This window comes from Chroicocephalus ridibundus, chromosome 1, assembly GCF_963924245.1.
Source record: "Chroicocephalus ridibundus chromosome 1, bChrRid1.1, whole genome shotgun sequence".
In the NCBI taxonomy this organism is placed as follows: Eukaryota; Metazoa; Chordata; class Aves; order Charadriiformes; family Laridae; genus Chroicocephalus; species Chroicocephalus ridibundus.
The window spans coordinates 128,398,821-128,422,189 of NC_086284.1; the positions used below are offsets into that span (position 1 = coordinate 128,398,821).

General features: G+C 46.2%; 1 protein-coding gene across 3 annotated transcripts in view; it reads right to left on the bottom strand.

Moving 5' to 3' along the window:
* The window catches only part of LSAMP (limbic system associated membrane protein), a 1,022,135-nt gene that overhangs the window by 29,222 nt on the left and 969,544 nt on the right, over positions 1–23,369 (bottom strand). For all 3 annotated transcript variants that reach the window (XM_063351430.1, XM_063351420.1, XM_063351438.1), the window contains one exon: positions 176–310. In XM_063351430.1, the coding sequence (XP_063207500.1) occupies positions 176–310 (135 nt within the window). The remainder of the gene's footprint in view (positions 1–175; positions 311–23,369) is intronic.

Sequence of the window (23,369 nt, forward strand, 5' to 3'; positions counted from 1 at the left end):
AAGCACAAACTATACCCTGCGATAAGTGTCTGATTGCAGATAGTTTTCTCAGCGCTCCCCCTGCTTTCAGATCACATAATATAAACCCAGAAAGGCTTCTCTATTTATCCTGAAGTCACCCCTGCCAGCGAGTACATCTCTCCCCGTTGACCCACTCCAGTTGCGATATACTCACAGTTCACAGTGACGCGGACTTGCTTGACATCTGCTGAAGCAACCTCATTGGCAGCTTTGCATTCGTACTTGCCCGATTGCTCTCGTGTGATCCCTAGGATCTCCAGATACTCTTCCTCGCCTTCAAACTCTCTGCCTGGTAGGATAGAAAAATACAGATGGTGGCTCTGTTAGACGTTCAGATTTGGGAAGCCTTCTGCTTAATTGCTGTGGAGGAACAATCACAACAGGGATTCTGCAAATAAACAATAGTCACGAGCAATTTTAAAGTTATTTCAGAAGCCATATCAGCAAGATACTAGCATTTTATTTAGTTATGGAAAACTTGGGTTCTGAAAATCTGGAAGGAAGCATAAAAGTGCTACCAAAGCGTTGCATCTCACAGGCTGTCCAGGCCAAGATGCAAAATCTCCACCACATAAAACCGGAGTAAGCTCACTGGTGTGATGGCCGATGACCAGGGGAGGTTAGTCAGCCTGTGGCTGATGGGCTGGTTCAGGGCTAGCTGGGTCCTCAGATGTGGTGGTGTATTGTCAGCACCCTTTTCTCCACTGCAAAACTGTGAAAAATGTCTTTCTGTCTCTCAGAGCAACCACCACCCTCAAGTGCCACCGATCAGATCGAGCCACCGTTAAACACAGGCAAACTGAGAGAAAGAAAGTGTAATTTGATCCACAGAGACCAATAATCATCACGAATCCCTGATATAATTTCATATACATAGGAAATTATATATTTAAACCGTGCTGCCTCACTAACACAGTTTTGAAAGCAGTGAGTTGAGCGCTGGGGTTACAGCCGGGGGCAGGAATCAGGGGAGGTCTGTGGCCTTGCTTTTAATTCACTGTATGACCTTGGGTGAGTCACTGCCTTGCTCTCCCTCTGTGAACTGCAGATAATAGGCCCCCTCTCCCATCACCTCCTGGTCAGAGAAGGGCGGTGAGGTTAACCCACGTAAAACACATTAGAATCGTTGGATGAAAAGTGCCAGGGAAGCATGAAATATTAGGATTAGTATATCTACCCTATTCCTTCAGAAAGCAAAGTAAGGCTCCTCTTGGAAAGAATCTGAACCGCGCTGGCAGCAGTGTAAAGGGAGGGCTGCAAGCACTGGTCTGCAGCATCCAAAGCCACAAGCCCCCGTTGCGTGCCTGTGTATGCATCCCCCAGCTCTCAAAGGGCAAAAGCCAGATTTCCGAGAAAAAAAAAAAAGGTCAGCTCACAAGGGCTCCCATTCAGGTTCCTCAGAGAGTGGTCAGATTTTCCAAAGCAACTCTCTGCCCAGAAGACATTTTCTGCCTCATAGGTGCTGAGCACTTCTGAAAGCCTGCCCACTTTGCTTAAGTTGTTTGATGGCGTTCAAACAGTGCCTGCGAGGACACGGCTGTTGTCCTCGGCTCTGCAGCACTGTGTGAAAGCAGTGGATAAGCCCCATCTCCGGAGCTGAAGTTCTCATGGAGCCACCTGCAATGAGTCGCATCACACAGGCACAGGTTTTGCGTGTATTTTCCTTCTGCATCGGAGACAGGGACTTCAGCAACTTCAAAATCTGCTCAGAAGTCTGTCCCTTACACAATTATTTTTGCCTTCTTAATTTATTTTTTTTCCCGGGCAATTTTCAGAACCGTTCTAGGGAAAAACCACCCCCTGTCCCAGAGACTCAGCATGAGAACAGCAGTGTACCTATCAAACTCGTGCAAAGACAAGGTTTCCCCTCTCCTTCAGCGGGGCTAACCAGCAGTCCCGTCTCCAGCTCCTACCAGATCTTCAGGTCAGCGGAAATCTCACTGCTATGTCTAAACTTACAGCTGCTTTGACGCACGTTTTCACGTCCCCTGACAGTCTGCTGAAGGGCCTTACTGCATGGCAGCAGTGTATTTTACAAGGTAGGGAGGCAAAGTTGGCTCCTGCTGCCCGCCCAGTGCTCTGGGACACTGGGGCTGATGCTCTGGAGAGTCAGTGGAGAAGGCAGCAGGGTGGGATTTTCAGAGGTGCTTTTTCTCGCTGTAACTCACGAACACGTTAGGAAATCTTAACTTCTGTGGGACCAGAGTTAGGTGAGTCACAGGGACTTCAGTCACCATCTAGCCCATTCCCCGACCTCAAGGCAGGACACATGGGTTATGTCAGGGAGACAGACATCCTCTGCCCTCCAGCGGCGGAGACTCTGCAACCGCCCCAGACGACCTGCTCCCGTGCTTCACTGGCCTTACCACTGGAGCAGCTTCCCTGAAGTTTGACCTGAGTCTGCCTTGCTGCAATTTAAAGCTATTATTTTTGTCTTAGCCACTATAGACAGAAAGAACAAATCATTCCCTCCTTCTCTGCAACAGCCTTTTATCAACTTTTAAATCACTTATGTTCTTCCCTCAGTTGTCATCTTTCCTTTCCTTTCTTTTTTTTTTTTTTTTTTTTTGTGGCTGAACATGGCCAGGTCTTTCAACCTTCCCCTGTAGGCGAGGGGTTTTTTTAGACCTTTGATCATTCTTGCTCTTTCCTTTTAAACCTCTCTGACAAGTTCACATTTTTCTGGAAGTGCAACACCCCACATTGAACACAGCATTTCAAACGAGGTGTTGCCATGGCTGACCACAGATTAAGGATTGCATGGCAACTTCTGTGCTGTGCTGCTGTCTGTACAGCCAATACATTGTGGTTTTGCCATAGCATGATTCATTTTTGGTTGGGAACTCTTTTAATTCCCAGATCTTCTTATCACATACAGCTACCTGCTAATAATACTCTTTGAAATCCCACCCCCAATTTGAGCTGACAACTAACACTCCCCTCCTTTTACAGCAGCACTCCCAGTTGGTAGGTCAGCCAGTTGACTGGAAAGTTAATCAGACATCAGGGAAAGACTCACAAAGAAAAGGTTAAAATGTAATGTGCCTCTACTTTGCAAATCATTTGCTCTGCAATTCTGCCTTGTTTATACACAGGGTTCATCCCAAGTGGGACTTGCTTCTCCTGCAATTTGCCCTTGTCACAAGACTGTCACCGTAATGAAAAGAAGGTTGAGGGTGACTTACCAGCTCTAATGGAGTGGCACCCTCATTAAGGGTGCTGTTAAGTCTGTCTATCAGAGAACCACATCAATGGAGTTCCAAAGTATCTTAAAAGGGTACATACTTTCACAAGGGAAGATGTTTTTCAGCTTCTCCCCTGCATACATATATGGACTTAAAATCTAAACCATGCACCATGTCCAGCAGGAGAGCTTTCACAGCTACACACGACCCTTCCCAAGAGATGACGAGCTGCTGGTTTTCCCAGTGGAGGTCTCTGGGAACGAGTGAAAGGGAGGTCTTTTGCTACAAAGGGCATGCCAAAGACATCAATAGGCCTATTCGGCTCCTCATTGCCCTGCTCCAGGACAGAGATATGAGCATAACGCTTCAGTGAAAGTTTCTGTGAAGGTCTCTTGCTGAAACAGCAGTAGCAGTGTTCTTGTCCCTGAACTGGTGGCCTGTTTCAACCCTGGGCATCAACATTTTGGTAGAAGAACTCGGCTATTCTCACTTGCAAGACAGACCCTTTTGCTGGCAGTCCTGTCCCCTCTAAGAGTACATTAACCATTTCTAACAAAAAGCATTTATATGAAATTGAGGTGTCATAGTACAGATCAGGGAGAGGAAAGATGTATCACGGTGTGTTAGAAAAATGTCAGGTTGTGATATCTTGCACAGGGCTGTAGAGATGTTTTCACTAATTCACCTTGGCAGGCAGATTAGGTGAGTCATATTAAGTCTAACCTCTAAGGCAAAGGGGGGGTGGGGGGAGCAGGAACAGAGCTTTATACACTGACCGAATTTACAAATGTTTCCGTGCAGGAGCCAGCTTTGGCAGGGAGCTGATGGTTGTCACTATGCAGTTTATCAAAGCGGGGAGGGAGAAGGCTTGGACAATGCTCTTTGGTACCGATAACAATGAACATATTCTATTAGGCGAAAAAAGGCACTGCCAGCTCCTGGCAAGCAACCCACTCCATTCCCATTAAGACATTTGCCTTGAGCACGTCACCCAGGGACGAAATCCTGACCCTACTGCCAAACCTTCCTCACCGACAAGGGTTGTCCCCTGGTTGTTTTGTCTGGTTTGGTACAACCCCTTCCCAGTGAGGAGCCTTCCAGGTTTCCCTGGAGGGGATGACTCCTCGTGCAGCGCAGCTCTTCTCATCCCAAAGCATCCCTCCCATGACTCCAAGCAACCTTCTTCCCTGCAGGTTTTTTACCTTTCCCATGTTCGTAGTTAGCTTGGTTTGTTGCTGCAGCCCCACTAAACAACGTCTTGCCAAGCTCTAGCTCCTTAACTCTGTCCCAGCAAATCAGAAAGGGGAGCTTTCTGCTCTAGAGGCTGGAGATAAGAGAGTACGAGCCTGGGAGGCTTGACAATCAAACCAACGGGGAATGACCCCGAGCAGAGTGAGCCAGGCGCCTGCCGCTGCTCCGAGCTGGCAGAGCCCCTTTTGCACAGGGATCTGCGGCAGACGGCTTTGATGTGTGCAGGAGGAAGGCTTTGAAGGCTCGCTTGCCTCAGCCACATTTCCTATCCCCTGGCTTCCTAATTGGACCTAGTAAAGTAAATAATGAACCCAAACAGCAAGCCTGCTTGGCAATGCTAGCCTGCTGGCAAGAAGCCCCCTCTCCTCCCACCCTTTGGAGATAGCCTTGTACGACCCCATGGGCTCTGCATATCATCCCCTGTTGACGTGCATAACTGCGTATGCTCTCATATATATATATATATACACGAGACAGATATACAAAAATACATATATTATATTCCATATTTTATATATTACTTATTTTATATACTTTTATTTATATAAATCCAACTGTGTGTGCAGAAACATACTTACACCCTCCCCGCGTATTTATGGGTCCTTCCCACCTCCACCCAAATGGCCCCTTGCGCTGCCATGCACCATCACTCTTTCCCCAAAGGCTAAACTCACCCTTTCTAGAAAGGACGCACACCTAGACGACCCCCCACTTGTACTATGTGCAGACAGCTCTTTCAGGTAGTCAAGGGAACAGCAATGATTTCAGCCATGTGCTCCGTCACAGAGGTCTTTCCCCTCATGCCCTAGTTCCCTACATCTCCAAAGGGGAAGCTAGTCCGCAGAGGTGGCAGCCACATTTTGTTACATCCTCCCCTGGGCTCCTTTTTATGCAGAAATTACTTTAGTTGTGTTTTGTTTGTTTGTTTTTACTTCTGTTGTGGTCTTAAACTGAAGTTCGGACCCACTGAAAGCATCTCTTTGCATTTGGTTTGTGGAGAAAGAGATCAGATACCCTGCTTCTGTGTTTGTTTTCCCTCCAAGCCTCTTTGTAGTTGTGAAGGGGGGAGAGCAGAGGGGTTATGCATCTTTGTTGGGCCCTCCTCTGCCTAAAACAAGATGCGAGGGGATAAAAAAGACTGCAAATCAATAAATGCCATTTGAAGTTTTTTTGTGTGTAGCAACTTCCAATGCTGAACTGCGGTTTTTGTTGTCTCTGCACTCTCCATTTATTGTTTATGGTTTTGCTCACCTAACTTTCCTTCTTCCCTCTGCACCTTACATTCCCTAGGAACAGGCTTCAGAAAGACAAAAATAGCTAAGGGAGCCTTTGACGTAATTTTTTTGTTTTACTTCCAGCTGGGATTTTTTTCTTTTTTAATTCAAAACTTTGAAGTTTTCATTTAGTAGTCTCTGTCTCCTCAGCCATCACAGATTCCAATGAGCTTGGCATTTTTTTTCTGTCCCTTAGTTGAAGAAGCTTGTTTTTAGCAAGGAGATCAGTGGAGAGCAGCAGATGGTGGATGAGCAAAGGGACAGCTAGTGCTACGATGCTACAGCGAGGAGGGAAGGCAGAAAAACTAGTGTGGCATGGGAAGTGGTGAAAATAGGGAGGAATGTGGCGGAATGAAGAGAGGGACGGTGGCTGGGAGAGAGAAATGCAAACCAAGTGAGATTCTTCAGTGACCGAGAAAAAGAGGAAATGGTAGTCAGCTACTGACAAACAGAAATGCATTGAGACAGAGGGAGTGAGAAAGACGGGAGAGGCGAGACAGCGGCAAACAGAGAGATGTACGTCACGGAGAGAGGCACAGACATCCCTTGTGTAAAGGGAGCCATGAAATAACAACTGCCAGAGGGACAGGAACAGAGGGGTCACATGTAGTAAAGCAGTAATTACTCTGTTTAAGCAGCAAGGCACAGCAGGGTATTTATTGTTTAAGCTGGCCTCATGCCTCCCATGCCCTTAGGTCTGTAGCTCTTACACATAAACCAAAAAACTAGTGCAGTGCCAGGGAGGGCTCTGGCCTGGCTCTGGCTTCATGAATGAGAATGAGTCAGATCCGGAGGAAACACCCTGGCATGGTTTTCCCTGGCGCTCACGGGACCTCGCTCATCAGCGATCGCATTTTCTCCTTATGTGCAAAGGGCTGCCATGACTCCTGAGCCAAGGACTGCGCCCGAGGAACTCCCCAGCCGGGGCAGCCCGAGCGCCGGCTGGCACAGCCGGGGTTAAGAAAGCCTGCGATTTTTGTGGGGACTTCCTTCCCAAACCCCACGCATCCAGCATGCAAATAAAACCTTCCAGGCCGAGAGCGGCCTCCCCAGGCTGAACGACGTCTCTGTGCTCTCTCTCTCTCAGGACAGCGCTCACCAAACCCAGCGGGAGGGATCACTTGGGACCCCTCGCCATCGCTGATGTCTCTGCCCAGCAGCTGGAAGCCAAGAGCTGACAGCTCAGACGCAGTTTGCATCCCGGCTGTGGGTGCACGTCAGCGGGGGCCGTCTGCTCGAAGCAGCCACAGCAGGTCTGCTGCATCTCTGAATCTCCACTCCCTCTTCACTCATCTTCATAAATGACCACTAAAGGTCACCACTCTCTCTCACACACAACCCCGAGTGTGCGCACGGAGCAGGCGTGCAACATACCACTCCATCTCAGCAGCTGATTAGATTTTCCATTCAAAATCCACAGGTGAACACAAGAAAGAAAGGGAACCACCCCCCGAAAAAAAATCAAACCCTGCTTCAGGTCAAAGTCTTCCGTTTGACCAGTTGTTTTCTTCTGGTCTTTGCTGAACCAGAAGAAGCAACTAATGTTCTGCCTCAATTTGAGATATAATTTTTTTAAAAAAAAAGACTTCACATCAAAGAAAAATATTTTTTACTCTTTTTCTTCAAAGTTACTTGCTGAATTTAAACCAGATTTGCTAACACTATTTTAATGAACACAAACAGCATTTTTTGGATAGATGAATTGCTCTTGAACAAAACTTGGCTGTGATGCCAATGTGTAAAGTAAATTATGAACCATGAGGTAAATTAAGTTATCTAATGTCACAGCTACAATATTATACTCCCTAAATGTTGCATGCTGCAATGTGAGTTGTCATGACTATGCTACCAAACATCACGAGCTAACTCTCCTGCCAAGAAAATGACATATAAACATGAACAAACCAATAGTCGCACTGTTTCTGCATCCCCAAATTTCTGCCTGCTGCCTTTTGGAGGTTACTTTACAACCATATGAGGTAGAAGGCACCATCAGCTAGAGGAATCAACTGAGAGAACACCAGACCGTTGGAGTGTCTTAAGAAGGCAGGAGTTGGGAAGTCCTCAGGGCTGAGGGGACCATGCTGGAACAGAGGTTGAAAACAGGAGGTCTGACAAAGAATCGCAGCCCAGGCATAAGGGTTATTCGATGTGCGCACATTGATGGCAGCACACCAATCGCTCACTCCTAGCAGCCTGGTCAGCTCTGCAGGGAGCTGCCCCTTCTTCCTCCACGACCCACAAAAAAAAGGTGGGCAAGTGGTTGCCCCTGGCAAGAGGAACAGCGGAGGGGAAAAAAAATCAATTGGTGTTTGTTTCCCACTGTGTTAAGCACGGGAAGGTAATGCAAGCCGAGAGCTGCTGCAGGGGACTGGGTTTTCTTGCATGTCATGGAAACCTATGAAAGGCAATTAAAATACAGCAGCAAGCAGTCAACCGTTACAGTCTCCGGTGACTCTGTCAGCTGGTTTGCTCTCATTTGGCCTCCTGTACTTCTTTCCCTGCAAGTTTTCCCATTCTGGACAAAGCACTCATGCTATCATCGTTATACTGTTTGAAGACAAGTTCTTCCTTACAGAGCCAAGGCCAACGAAAAGATCAACAGCAATAAGTCTCATTTGGGGCAAGTTTCACAAGGTGTGTGATTGAACCATATTTTTTCTGTCTTGTCAGTGGTGAGCAGGGATGGACTACAGTGTAGTCCCTAGTTTAATTCCAGAAATCCTCATGTCAGTCCCAGACCTTAAGGAAACGTCATGTGATGGCGCTCAGTGGTACCAGCTGTGACAGTTTGTCAATCTAGGCACTGTAGGGTGGGTCTGTGCTTGGTGGCATCTTTTAAAATCCTTGTTATGTTCCTTACAAGACCCTTGTGTCTCCGTAGAGCATGACAAGCCCAATATACTATCGTGCAAGAATCAGGTGTCTCGCTTTCATAGGCACCATGAAAATGTTTCCCTGTTTTTAAATATAATGGGTTTATTCCCTTCTGTCTTATGTCTGCTCATACTTCTTGGGATGAGAGGGTAAAAATGAATGCCCAACTTCAACCTAACTTAAAAATCACCAAAAAATAAATTTAAAAAACCCCAGAGATTCAACTTAGCCCATAGAATTCCATCCTTTTATGTTTGAAACTTGGAAGAAGGCTTGAGAAATTACAAATTGGCCCAAATTTACTTGAAATGGGAAAGAGTATTAGCTTAGACCCTTACACATTCCTGTGGGTCTTCCTCTGCAAGCTGGAGTCAAACATTTCATGACCAGATTACACAGCCCCTGAATCTCCTGTGCTTTTGCAAGATGGCAGTTCCTGTAGCTCATCCCTGTTTTCAGTGAGACTACTCTGAACACACCGAGTTCACAACTAAAACCCAAAGACCGGGATTTCCATATCAGCCTGGATCTTGCCACTGATCTTTTACACAGCTATAGTTTTCAACTGAGGAAATGAGGTCAAAGAGTTAAGCCACCCCTCAGCAAGATTTACCCTTTCAAAAACATGTCAGTGTGTTGTGATGCCTGGTGCCAATATTTGTATAGGTGGATTAGAGCCTTGAAAAATCATTTTGTTTGCTTTTCTGTTGACCACGCTCCTTGCTGCAATGTTTCTCAATTAGATCCAGCACAGTGACTGCCCGACACCATCCCCCGTATCTGCTGCTGGTGGACGGAGCAAAGGGAATATTCCCCAGGGAGCACAACAAGGGATCAGGAGACGAGGCTAAATGGCTGGATTTAGGATTGAGCAGGCATGAAGCATTGCCAGGTATCAAGGCAAGGATCACAGAGGTTTTGAGCAGGGTGGGGTGTGCTGGGAAGATATTGTCTGGGCTCACACGCCGCAGGGACTTTTGATCAATTGGGCTGCCTCCTGTGATATTATCATCTGAGGTATCTGCTGTTGATTCATAGTGATAGTGGTCCAGATAAATGACTGCTTCAGTCTAGGATATCTATACTGTTAGCCACCCCCCTACTTCCCAAAGAATAAGGAGTCTCTCTCTCTCCCAAACCTGCATGGCACTGACTGCAAAGGAGGAGGAAGGCTTTTGCCCAGTGACTAATATTGCAATTTGTACAGTCCTACAGGGGAGGCAAGCAGAGAGGAAATATAGACTCTGATTTTGAGCTCTTTTAGCTCCCAGATGCAGCTCTTGCCATTGCAAGCACAGCTGTTGGTCATCAGCACTATGGCAAATCATGGCTGTGAGACAGGGTCTCTCATGCAGGGATACAGGAAAAAGAGGGGGTTCACCAGAAAGGGAGAAGGCAGAAAACAATGAGTAGAAGAAACGGTTTCAAACCAACTCCTTTCTGATTTCTTTCAGCTTACCCCATAAGTTTAGGAGGGGTCTGAGGACAAACTAAAAAGATATTTCACGACTTTGTCCCAATTCCCTAATACTCTCTCTTGTCATGATGCTTACAGAAAACTTCCAAAAACTGTGCTGCTGCTGGCATGAGAAGACCGTGGCCAATCGTGTCGACCAAAAGCATCTCACTGAGCTTCACCCCCCTGTATTCCCCTGTTACTGTCATGGACAGCAATACACACCTCTCCCCTCCCCTGTCCCTCTTCCCTCCCCAAACCCATTTGTCTCTTCTGGGGAGACAAATGTCTTGCTCTGACAGGAGCCTCTAGCTCCTACAGGGGCCAGAGGCAGCCCAAAGACAGGACAAAGCATGAAAAGCCACCCATTTTATGTTGAGGACTCACTGGCTACTTAACGCAAAGCTCCTGAAGAGGCAGGGGTTTCATTAGAGTGCCTTTGCAACTGGCACACTGGTGAGAGTTTTACTGTAACTGAAACAGCAGTTGTTCTAATTAAACCAACACAGAGTAGGCCACCTTAATCACCAGCGTGATTTCATCTTCCTTGAGGAGAGAGGGGAAGAGGAATCAAAATTGATAAGAGAGAGGGAAGAAGGGGAAATATGCTGAGTCCGTTTGCTCCTGGTTCCTCAATTTAGAACACTAAGGGATGTCTCTCATCTCTGCAAAGATTAATGTGAGCTTCTGATGGCATGTTTTATTAAATGGTTATATAATAATTAATGCTTGAAAGCAGGGTTTCCAAAAGCCACTAAATGCTTTAACAGGACAAGACCCAGTGGCTTTCAATGGCATTTGTGCTTGCAAGTCACTCAGGTGCACTGGAAAACTTCACCTCTACTCCCTTATTCAAATCATTGCCTCATTTACTCCATCAGCATGACCTCGCAAGGCTACGTGGAAGAAACTGGGGGCAGGGGTGAAAACCATGAGCCCTCTAGGGAGAGGGTTCATGTTTCCTCGACCTTGGGTGGAGGGAGGAGGTGCCAGCAGCACACGGCCTGAGTGAGAAATCCATCAGCTGATGAGCAAGCACCCAGACACCAAGGACACCTGCGGAAATAACAGCATGATAATTCCCTTCCTGACTCTCCCAAAGCCTACAACAGGGAGGCACATCTGTCCCTGAGCTGAGGCACGCCAGCAGGCCAGGTAGAAATGCTCCTGGCAAGCTAGGAGGCCAGTGGGCCAAAGCTTAATAGGAAAACAGCAGTGATTTGTCTCCACCACTATTTATGTTTCAAGCCCATGACAGGCTGTCAGTGGAAGTGAGTGCTGCTAAATTTACTGCTTCTCAGATCTCCGCCACAGTTGCATACTTGACAAGTCACTTCATTTGAAGGGCTAGGTATTGGGCTGGACTTTCCTCCCCCACGCTCTCCTTCAGTAAAAGCCACAAACCAGCTGTCTTTACACTGCAAACTCTTCCCCTTGGGGGCTATATTGTCAGGGTGTGAGTTTAGAGAAGAGGGACGTTCCCAGCATATTCATTTTTAACCCCGATACATGCCAGTCTCGTTCTGGGGCACTTGACTGCGGATGCGTGCCTGACAGGACACACATGACTGTACCGAACTATTAACAGCTGGGTTGCAGAGTTGGGCACTTGGAGACGGAGAATGTGAGAGTGTGATGAGCACGGACGAGTATCAGCTGGGCGCATGGGCAAGAGCTGCTCAGCATCGTAAGGAGAGCAGCACGAAAGTTTGTGGGGATGCGAGAGGAAATGCAGTTGGGTGAAAGGGTATGCAGGAATTAGACTCTGCATGCGTGTGTGAGGGTGCTGGAAAAAATACACATGGAAGCACAGATGTGGGACTGGAAGTATGCTGGAGCGTTAACATGATGACGTGTGTGTGGGAAGGCTGGCAGACCGGGAAATAGTAGCGAGAGGACGAGGGCAGGGGTGCGCCTGCAGTCTCGCGCGTGGGCAGCAGAGCTGCACATCGCCTGGGAGCGAGTGCTTCTCTGTTTCCTCTCCTTCTTGGAGGACTGCAATTCAGACTATCGTTTGCCTCTGCTGTCCCAAGTGTTGTGTGGTGCCTGCACCCGCACAGCCTCATGCACGCCCGTGACTAAGCACCTTTTTGCAGGTTGGACAAGAGAAGAGGCCTCATTAATGGCTGAATACCTGTAATGGCTGGTTTCAAACACTCCTGGAAAGCAGAAGGGGAGTGACGCTGCCGTTTGAGGATGTGGGCCGTAAGAAACCCCAGACCTCCCCTTCTTTTTTTGTCTAACTTGTCGTCATCGCACTTCAAACACCTTGTTGAAGGGCTCTGGTCTTAGTTGTGTGGAAGCTGCTCCCCGCTTTACGAAGCTGTGCTGCTGGGCAGCACCACATCTTCTCAAATGCTCTGACTCTCCTTTTGGCTGCAGGTATCAAGACAAGTTGTCAGGAATACGGTGTTATGAAAGACAGCCAAAGGGAATTGGGCACATCCTCCTGCCCCAAGCACTACTTCCTTGTCTTCTATACGCAGTGGAGCTCTGCTTTCTCCAACACATACTCTTGATCTCATGCACAAGATGCTTTTGTTTTGTTCTCTCATGCGCACTCAGTAAATTACACACATGCACGCACACAAACACATACCCCTACACAGAGTGCCACGCAGAAGCGGGACGCATCCTCCTTTTTGCTGTCACATGAGTGCAGGACCATTGCAATTCTCCACCAGCCCTTTCCACCAGCAGATTCCACTGGAATCTGCTCCACTTGCTTTTCCAGTGGTGCAGGCCAGAGGCCCTTGTTCTGCAATTGCGCCGCAGAGTTTATATGATTAAATGTAGCATCTGCAGCTATATAAGCTGGGCTAATAGTGACAAGTGCCATCAATCCTCATACTTCAGCAGATACGCTGATCACCAGCTGGGGACAGAAATCTCCCCTTGCCTCTCATCACCATAACGTATAAACTGCATGCTTTATGTGGGTTTCACACCGCTGTATGCACGAATCATGGTTGCAAATGGGCCACTTCTCTCTCTCCTGGCAGATCAGAGTGTTGCAACACTGGACTATATTGACAACAGGCATATTGACTGGCCCCACAGTACACAGCATCCAGTCACCACTCCTTTACTGCAGCACCTTCTCCTCTTTATCAGCTTTGCCACTGGAAGCATCTGCAATGGCTTGTCAATACTTTGTCCTCGCCCTGCTGATCCGTGGATGCCAGTCACACGCTGACAAAGATCGCCTCTTTAGAAACCCAAGAGCAGACGGAGAGAAACAGAGAGAGGTGGAGTTTGTGAGTTAGAGGCTGACAAATAGTTTCGGGTATCTTCTATTCTTTCTTTGGTTCACTGGTTTCCACACAACATAGCAGACATTTTTATGAGCGGCTCATCCAAGGCTGCTCTAAATTTTATTGGGGGTGGGGGAGAAGCACGACAATTGTGCCCTCCCACCTGGCCTCCAAGGACCAGGAATTCATCCACAGTAATCATCCATGCCCTGCGGATTGAGGTCCTCTGACACTTTTACTGGATAATAGCCCTTCTTAATAATCCAGCCATCCAATCGAATTCCTTTTTATCACCTCTCCAATACCAATACTCCATCTGAGCATCCTTTGTAGGCGAGAACTCAGTGGAAAAAAAAATAATCCTGCAACTTCTGACCAAAAGGTATTGAGATAATATTAAAAAAAAGGTTTTCGAACCCCCTCTCCCCAACACTTATTTCCTTATTTCTCAGCTGCTCTCAGAACTCCTGTCCTTGTATTTCTAAGTCCAGCATTCCAAATGGGATGCTGGGTCTGATTAAAACAGCTTCCTGGTTTATAGGTTACGTCAATATCCTGGTGGGATTTTATGCTACTAATCTCAGCAGCCTGCAATTGCAGAACAGTTGAAGGAGGGGAGGAATGTTAACTACATTAAAATGCCAAATTCACCTGCAGACTGTATTTTTTCACTGCTTCAGGAGCAGAAGGTCTTGAGATAATTTTTAGGCAGTATGAGCTTGCATATACAGGGGGACGTAACAAGCAGGAAGGAGAGGGAAGAAGAGAGAAGGAGAGAGAAGGAATGAGAATGGAGAATAGGGGAAGAACTAGCAAGACAACAAAAAAAAATTAAAAAAATAGCATAAAAAAGATAGTTTGTGAGACAAAAGTGTTCAGCAGAAGGACAAAAAAGGAAGTAGATAAGTAAATGAGCCACAGAGCATGAGATATACATGAAAGGTTGATTAAAACAAGTGAGGGGATGCAGAGGGTTAGGGCAAGCAAGTGGAGCTCTGAGTCTAAGCAAGGTGAATTACCATGGGAAAGCAGTGTGGAACATCGCTAGCGTCGGCTGGGAATACAACATCCAAGAGGTAACTGAGGCCTGAGTCTTTCAGATGTATTACAGCTGTATCGATCTGTGGCAAACAGTTTCACTACTTACACACAATACAAGGCTGTTGGCAGTGCCACTGCGGGTCTCAGACACTTAGATGGTATGTATACATGCACGGGACATATAAGTAGGAAGAGAGGTAGGTAAGCTGTTCCCAGGATCTTTGATAGTGAGGACTAGGGAGAACAGAGTGGAAACGTTTGTGCTGACTCCTCCTCCTTCCTTTCTGCCTGCTTCATCACATTAAAGGCAGATAAAATACACAATGAACTACTATCTTATTTCTAGATAAACAAGTGCTCTCATTGCTACCTTCTCAAACACAGAGAAGTCCTCTGGAAGGTCTCAGTTAATAAAACGCTCCGCGTTATGATACAGTCTGTGATTCATGGATCAAAAAGACAAGGAAGAAGCCATAGTCCCACCCCTAAACAATCCCAGCACTGCAGGAAATACAGAAGATAATCTCCAGCTCTTTCCATGCAGCCTCGGAAGAGTGCCCATGCGTTTCTTTTCCTCTTCTTGCCCTAGGCTCTTGCTGTGAACAAGCCCTGGTTTGCATGGAGGCCAGTGTGGCTGCTAAGAGGCTCAGGAGGAAAGAAACACTGTGAGTCTCTCCAGTCGCTTGTCACTGGGGTCATTTGAGGTTTTGGTGCAAATCTGTTCTGGCTGGCAAAGGCTCCTCACATCTTCCCGCTGCATCAGCCTGTCACGCAGCAGAGCTGGGCTGCCTGACGCATGCATGGGAGGGAGCCCGCAAGAGTGAGTGCTCTGTACTCGGCACTGGTGAGGCCTCACCTCAAGTACTGTGTTCAGATCTGGGCCTCTCTGTACAAGAGGGACACTGAAGTGCTGGAGCGTGTCCAGAGGAGAGCTACCAGGCTGGTGAGGGATCTGGAGACCAGGTCATATGAGGAGAGGCTGAGGGAGCTGGGCATGTTTAGCTTGGAGAAGAGGAGGCTGAGGGGAGACCTCATTGCCCTCTACAACTACCTGAAAGGAGGTTGGAGAGAGGTGGGCGTTGGCCTCTTCTCCCAGGTGAATAATGACAGGACCAGAGGAAGTGGCCTGAAGGTTGAGGCAGGGGAGGTTTAGGTTAGGTATTAAGAAGAATTACTTTACTGAAAGAGTGGTCAGGCACTGGAACGGCCTGCCCAGGGAGGTGGTTGAGTCACCATCCCTAGAGGTATTTAAGAAACATCTTGATTTGGCACTTCAGGGCATGCTCTGAAGGGCAGAGATTGTAGGTTGTTGGGGTTTTTTTTGGTTTTGGTTATTTTTTTTTTGTGTGTGTGTGTGTCTATGGTTGGACTCGATGATCTCAAAGGTCCTTTTCAACCATGAAGATTCTATGATTCTATGATTCTGTGATTCTATGTAGCTGCTGCAAGAGGGGATGGAGATGAAGCCCAGCTTGCTGGAGACCATGGGTCTGCTCCTAATGCAACATGACCCAAAGAGGGTCTCATCTGTCATATACAATGGGACGGCTGAGGTCTGCTATAAGGCTCTCCACTCAGATCTGAAAAATCCTGGCTTTCTCTACACCCTCTCATCTTCCAGCTGGAGGCACTTGTAGGGAGTCATGGCAGAGAGCTGGGGGAATTAGAAACTGAGATACCTGTTCAGGTATTTCTACACTTAACCCAAAAGCCTTCCTGAGCTCTTGTCAAACAGAAATTTGCTGAAGGTGACATATAACCCTCTGAATTTGAACCTCCTCAGGACATTTGTGTGTGCTACTCCTGCCAGCACGCTATGTTAACTCATATATCACTTGCTTAATGATTCAGGGATTTGACCACCTTAACTTGGAGCAGATAGTGAGTTGGAGGCAGGAAGGTTTGACTCCCCGTCTGTGTTTCTGTTTACTCAGTCATCCACAGAAGTGGATGATTTCTGCACTAGCCCAAAGGCAAGCTTAGCTCTTTCAATTAAGAAAAATGAAAAGAATAGACATTTAGGAGCCCTCAGAGACAGAGATGGGTTGATGCTGGCAGAGAGTATCCAGCACTGCTTAGAGTCATAAGGTGAGCGATGGTCTCGCTTCCCTTTCCAGGCAGGAATCCCACTCTCCACCTGCACTGCGGTGCTCATCACCAGCCCTGTGTAGCAGGGGATGCCTTAAGAGCTGGGGCAGGAATATAGGCTGTGGAGATGCCCACCTATAGTCCCTTCTGTGCTGCCTGCATGGCAGCTATGAAGGTGCTAGCAGCCTTCCCATCTCCAGGACTGGAGTGTAGGTGATAGATTAAACCTCAGCTTAGGCAAGAGGGAATGAGGCTGCAGAAATTCCTACTGAGTTTTCTCAGGAGAAATGCAGTCTAGGTTAGATTCAGACTAATAGCCTAACACTTGTTCCTCTCTAAAAGCAGAAAATGCCCAAGGCATTTTTCTTGTGCTTGTGCAAAGACACTGATCACAAACCTGCATACAGCACCACATTCTGGGTTCCTTCTGCAGGGAAAAGTCATTAAGCAAAATCACACGCATACACCCAGCAAAAAAGGCAAAAGATGAAAAAAAATCTGTGTGCACAGGGAACAGTCGCAGCTGTTTCAATTTATGAGACAAGAAATTGTATTTCAAAGAGAATACAGGAGTTTTCCCCTTTGAGAAAGTTATTAACCAGAATTCACAATAAACCCCCTTCCATTTATATGCCCCTAAACTGAAGGGCCGTGCTCAAGATTATACTGCATTCTGCAGGGCTCTGCCCTGCCAAGAAGAGCTTGCAAGCCTCAGATCTTGCCATCTCAGATGCTTCAATCACCTCTCCTGCCCTTTGACCCATCACACCCCTGCTTTCAGTTTCTCATCCTTTTTTCCCCTTCTTCAGTTCACATACCTCTTTTTGTCTTTTCACTTCTCCCTCTTCCCCTCTCTCCCTCCTCCTCTTGCCCTATTATTCTCCTTCTTATCTTTCAGCCCTTTTCTCCTTCCACTCATAAATCTGTCTGAAAGACCAAAATCTGACTGTAACTCAGCTCAGCTATTGCAATGACAAAAAACATTCATGGAGGAATAGCGTATGGGAGAAACATCTATGAGAACATTTTTATATTTGCAGCTTTGTTTTGCTTTTATAGTTGTCTGTTACACGGCTAACACATGTAGTGATTGCTCCAAGAGAGATGATGCCATATCACGTGTCTGGGAAAGACTTCATTCTTCTACTTCAAAGCTGTAGGAAATTGAACCAGAGGGGGAAAAAGGAGAAGAAAAAAAAAAAAAAAAAGAAAAAAACCAACCCTACAACTGATGGAGTATGCTACAGCTAAAGAGAAATTACTGGGAGGTGTCAGCAGCAAAGAACTTCACTTATTGAAGGGCTGGCCTGCTGGAAATTTCCTTGAAGATGACCCACTGAAGATGTGTTTGATTTGAACTTATAAGGGGCTGTATCTATTTGTACTTGAGGACCCTGGTGGAAAGCTCAAAGATAATTAGAAATCTTTTGCATATACTAGCTTTCATGCTTAGGACATTTATCAAGAAGGCAAGAAAACAACAGAAGATATTGTGGTGTAAAAGAGGGAATAAAAAGTAGAGAGAGAAGGTCAATCCAGCTATCAGATGCATACCTGCTCTTAAAAACGGAAAATTTCGTGTGGAACATACATCCATGTTTCACTCGCACTTGTTAACAAGGAAGCAAGTAACTTAAGGAGGTGATAGTTTACCCATGAGGGAAAAACAATAAATCAAGCAGTTACATAAATAAAGGACACTATCTTCTTCTTAAAACTCTCTTACTGCTGGAAGAAAGACAGTGGCCTAGGTAGACCATCGTCATTTTTCTGGCAAGGCTGCTCTTAGACACATCCTAGTGTCACAACACACACTTTTCTATACATATATTTGTGTGTGGTCAACTTTAGGTAATGCAATTTGTATGCAGCAGCCTGGAAATGAAAATATAACAAGCATTGCAAAGCCGATATTCTCCTCATTAAAAAGAGAAAAATCCTCCTTCACCAAGTATGACCTAGTATCTATATCTCCCTTTTGGACAATATATACTGTGCCGCACATACAATGGAAGCAATAAATGAGCTATTATGTAAAACAAGAAGAGGCTTCCTAATATGGCAGCGAGCGTTTAGCATGCAGTCATTGATTTAAACATCAGCCAAGCAGGTAATGATTAAAAGATGAGAAAATGCCTAGTCTCACTCAAGAGCCCAATCAGCACATTAGAAAAACCTTCCATAGTTTTTGCACAGTAACTCCCCGCATAACTCCCACTGAGGAGGGTCCAAGGCACAAGGGTGGGAAACGTTTGACCCCGCTGCCCAAAATCTCTCAGTTCAGAAGACAAAAGACTTCAGCTTCCAGTATTTTCAGTCTCGTGCTTTCCCTAGCGCACAAGTCATGGTATAAATTAAGCAAGAGCGCTGTCTTCTACAGCAAGCAATGGTCAGTACCCACACCAGTAGAGGGAGGGTCTAGTCTAGGATGAGAGTGGCAGCAAAAGCAGCTGCTATTTAGTGCTATAAAAGCAGCCTTTTTCTGTTTCCATTGCATGTTCCTACTTCCACCGGTCAAGGAAGCCTCCTTCATATCCCGAGATACCTGCATGTGCTCATAAGCCGCTCTATAGCCAACCCGCAAGCCAGTGTCAAACGGGCTTATGCTGAACCACTCAGGGGTTTGAGATTGAACAAAAACAAATTGGAAAAAAATACAGCATACTGGAGACAGTCTTTAGAGTGAGCATTATATGAGCCTGACATGGAAGGAACTGAGCATCTTACTGATTTGTACAATGCTGCTTCTCGTTCAATTCACCTGCTTTTAAGCAGCTGACTGAACTGTCTCAGGAGACTCCCTGGTCCGGGGTTCACCTCCACACAGCTCTTCCTGTCCATCTCCTCCTCGTAACCAGCCTTTCTTTTCCAATTCCCTCAGTATGAATAAGAATATCTCTGCAGGGAAAAGTCGTCTTTCTCTGCAATCCCCAGTTTAATGCTCTGACGTGGCATCAATATCCTGCTGCTATCTCTTCCTTTTAATTAAGTTCTACCTCTGCCTTTTATGCCCCTTCTCCTTAAGTCACTCAATTTTCCTCTTCTCTCTGCCCTGCTTCACCCTTCCTGGTGGGGTTTGGGTTTTTTCCTTCCCTTTCCTCCTCTCCTGGAAACTTGCCAGCAATACAGCAGAAGGGAGCACACTGAGAAAGGTTAGGCAAACACAACATTATTACCAGAATCAGCAACATATTGCTCATTAAACATTTAAAATCAACAGTTGCTGGCTTGATCTGCCAATATTGTGAGAAATGCCAGTTTTAGCTCAAGGTGCCTCTTGTTTCCAAAATGGCTTTATTTATGATGTGGGAGCTGGTGGCTGCGAGAACAAAACCCTACCTCAAGCGGCCAACAACACCCAAGCTACGGGCGGCTCCATGGAAAGTTCCCCAGCGAGCACCAATCGCTTCTGCCTCCCCGTCGCCCCCGCTGCTTTCCAGAAACAAATGGATGTGTTAAGAGCACAGAAATGTGTTTGCAGGAGATAAATTATTTATCTGAAATTTACTGTTGTGAAGTCAGCGTAATTCTCAAATCCGCAGACATATTTTATGCACTGATAGGACATTTCAAACAGGGGCATTTGGACTCGTTTCTTCCCTCCTCCTGCAAGCATTAACACAATAATGCCTCACCTGGAAAAGAAAAGAGCTGGTGCTGGAACTGGAACGGCAGTAGGATAATATGCTTGTAGTTTCATATTGTGTCCCAGTAAAGTTCTGTTTCTTGATAAACAAACCACCACAACACTCCTTCCCCCCCTCCCTCTGATCTCTGTGATGTTTCCCTCTTTCTGGAGTCCCTTGGGTAGCACAGGGTATCTAAAACCATGCCACTGACAATCTTATGAGTAGGCATCCAAATGGCAACTCCTTCTTCCCAGAAAATAACTTCGGGGAATTTTTGCCAATTATTCTGAAGGGAACAGAGCTGGGTCCTAGGTCTCGGTGTGAAGATCTATTCACTCTGAATTGTACTTGTTTGAAGCATAAAACATAAGACCGTCCTCTGCTAAGGCAGGAGTAAAGCGGTCAATTAGAAACCACACAGTTCACGTAGCAGATAATCAGCGCTACATTTCTGACAAGATCTTGCCCACTGAGCAATAACAAGACCCGCAGATGCTCACAGGCACCCTTCACTTTAAGTCAGTCAGAATGAAAATGAATATGGCCCGGCCACGTCTTTCCCTTTGTTCTGCACAGGTGTATTTAAACCAGTACATGCTCAAAGAGAAGCCAATGGCTTGCTCAAGGCTCTAGTAAATCCAAAAGGTAGCAGTAAAGACTGCGGTTTTCCAGGCTATAAGTAAGCATTTTTGAGAAATCAGATGGAATGCTTCCAACAATCCAGAGATCCTGCAGAGAAGTCCCAAAAGCTCCTCATTTTAACAACAATTCTGTAAGTGGATGCATTCCCCCACCTGCCACTTAAGAAGCCTAATCACATACCAGATCCTCCGTTAGAGTTGGCTACTGCACAGCAAAGGAAAAGTTGGCAGTCATTTTCACTGAAACACAGCCTAAGCGTCTTGAAATGCTGCCGCTAGAGTTTTCAGAGAAGAAAAAATAAGAGTCCTTTTGATTTAAAAACAGTTACTCTCCTCCTTGCATCTGGCGTCCCTTTTGTTTGTTAATCCAAACAAACACCTGACCTATGGTCAGATAAAACATGCTGGATTTCCACTGATAGGAGCACGTCTTCACTGTGGCTGCAAATGGCTACTTCTGTGTGCTGTTTGATATTTAACAGGAAAGATGGAACCCTTCTTCCCGCCCTTCCCAAGCTAATTACCAGCCACCGCTGCTGACAGGACTGCAGGGCTCTGCTCAGGACAGCCCAGAAGACCATACTCTTGCACTTACATTCTGTGACAGCAACTGATGGTGAAAAATTGCTGCTGTGTTAACCCAGATACGAGGCAGCCACCAGAGATCTCAGGCGCCAGAGATCTCAGACCACAGCCCTGTTATGGGACAGCACCATGGACTCCAGAGAGACCTGGGCCACGCCTGGCAAGTGATCCTCAAAGAGTGGGGCAGGCTGTGACCCACCTGCTCATCTTATATAGAAATGAAAGTGTCCACATTAACCTAGGTGAGGAAGTGTCTATGGGCCACATACCAGCTTTCTGGGCCAGAACTGAATCAGAGCAGCCCTCTCGCTTCATCAGAGGCATCAAAGCAGACAAAGCTGCAGGAGGATTTGTTAACCAGCCAATGACTTGACTGACCAACAACTGTAAAGAAATGGTAGCACACGTGTATCTCCTGGATGTCAAAAAATCACAACTCGCAAAAAAACACCTGAACGCAAGAGGAACCCTTCTGTAATGACAGCACAGGTAATCTAAGCTCTAGGTGTGCCAGGTAATTTAAACAGAAACAAAACAAGTCCAAATTTCTATGAACGGGTACCATGACCTGAAGACTGAAGAGAGAGCAGCCCCACAGAACAGCAGTATGCGCTTGCTAGAAACCCAGCCGTGGTGAAATTGTTTGCTCAACTTGCAATGCAGTTGTAGCTTTAGGCAGTCCAATGACTTAACCATTTAATTGTCCAGAATCATTTGCCTAAAATGAGTGTTCAATAAATCTGCCCCTTTACTAGGCCAGGAAGGTCCCTGAGTCCCCGCAGGTTACAGCAGCCGGCAGACCCTCATGCTCCGAAGGGATGCTGCACTGCAGAACTGTATCAGTGTCAGAAACGTCTCACAGTCTCCTCCCAAGAGGGTTTTCCTGAGGGTTTGTTCCTTCAGGCCACAGGTCTCCGTCGATGCCGACTTTGTCTGAACAAGGCGCGATAGTTGTGAAGGGGTAACTTTTTATTGATTTAGTTAACTGTTCAGCATTCTCCTACCATTTCAAGAGTGTTGTACTTCTGTCAGTATAGGTAGATTCATAGTAAAGTAAAAATCCAAATAAGCCAGCCACGTGCACCTACATAACAGGGTCAATTTTAAAATTACACCTTTGGTTAAACGGGTGCAACTTCCTCATGTAGTCAAGCCCCGAGCTCCCTTTTTAAGAATAGGTAGCACACCAAAAGCTATTTTCTTATGAGAAACCCCAGAAATAAGTTTCAGGCCTCAGAGAGAAGGATTAATTTGCTAGTAATGAAAGTGACACACAGGGAAAATGTAAAATCAATCTTGTGTTTAAAGGCAGAACAACACTGGCTCCACTTCCATTTTTTTTTTTCTCTCTCCCTCGCTTTCCTCCCCTCTCCCCACAGTGGCTTGTTACCACCGAGCATACATTATGCACATTACCCACAAGCCTCTGCTCTGTTTAAATTAAAAAAAGAAACAGCGTTTTTAATCAATCTATTTGCACTCTTCTGCCACAACTCACAAAAGCAGTTTGATTTCTTTTCATTGCTCTCAAGAGAGCTGAACACAGATGACTAAAAAAACCACTGCAAACTAGGAATAATAATAGCAATAGTAGTAATAATAATAGTGACCCCCCCAAAAAAATAGAAATAGAAAGCAGAGGCACAGTTAGCCAGTCCTTGAGCAGAACACAGACTACATTAAAAAATAACAGATCAAACTTGACCAAACCTCAGTCATCTGGCTTGTTCTTGACCTTGGACATCCCTCCCTCTCACCACCAACAGCTAAGATTAATTGCAAAATAATGGAGGATTTTTTCAATCCTTTAAAAATTGGGTTGTCTGCCTGCACCTTCTCTCCAATTCCTGGCAATTCTGCTACATGCGCATTTGGAAATGAAGTTGTTCCCAGGAATTCAGACCCTATCTTGGGATTCATACACTCAGTGATTCAGACGCAAAATTAAAAATAACAGAGAAACGTTTAGCTGGTTTTGCCCATAATGAATCACAGCCGTAATTAATTCTATCCTTCAGATCTAGCGAGTCCTAATTCTTTCCTTCTTTCTTCAGTAAGGCAACAGGA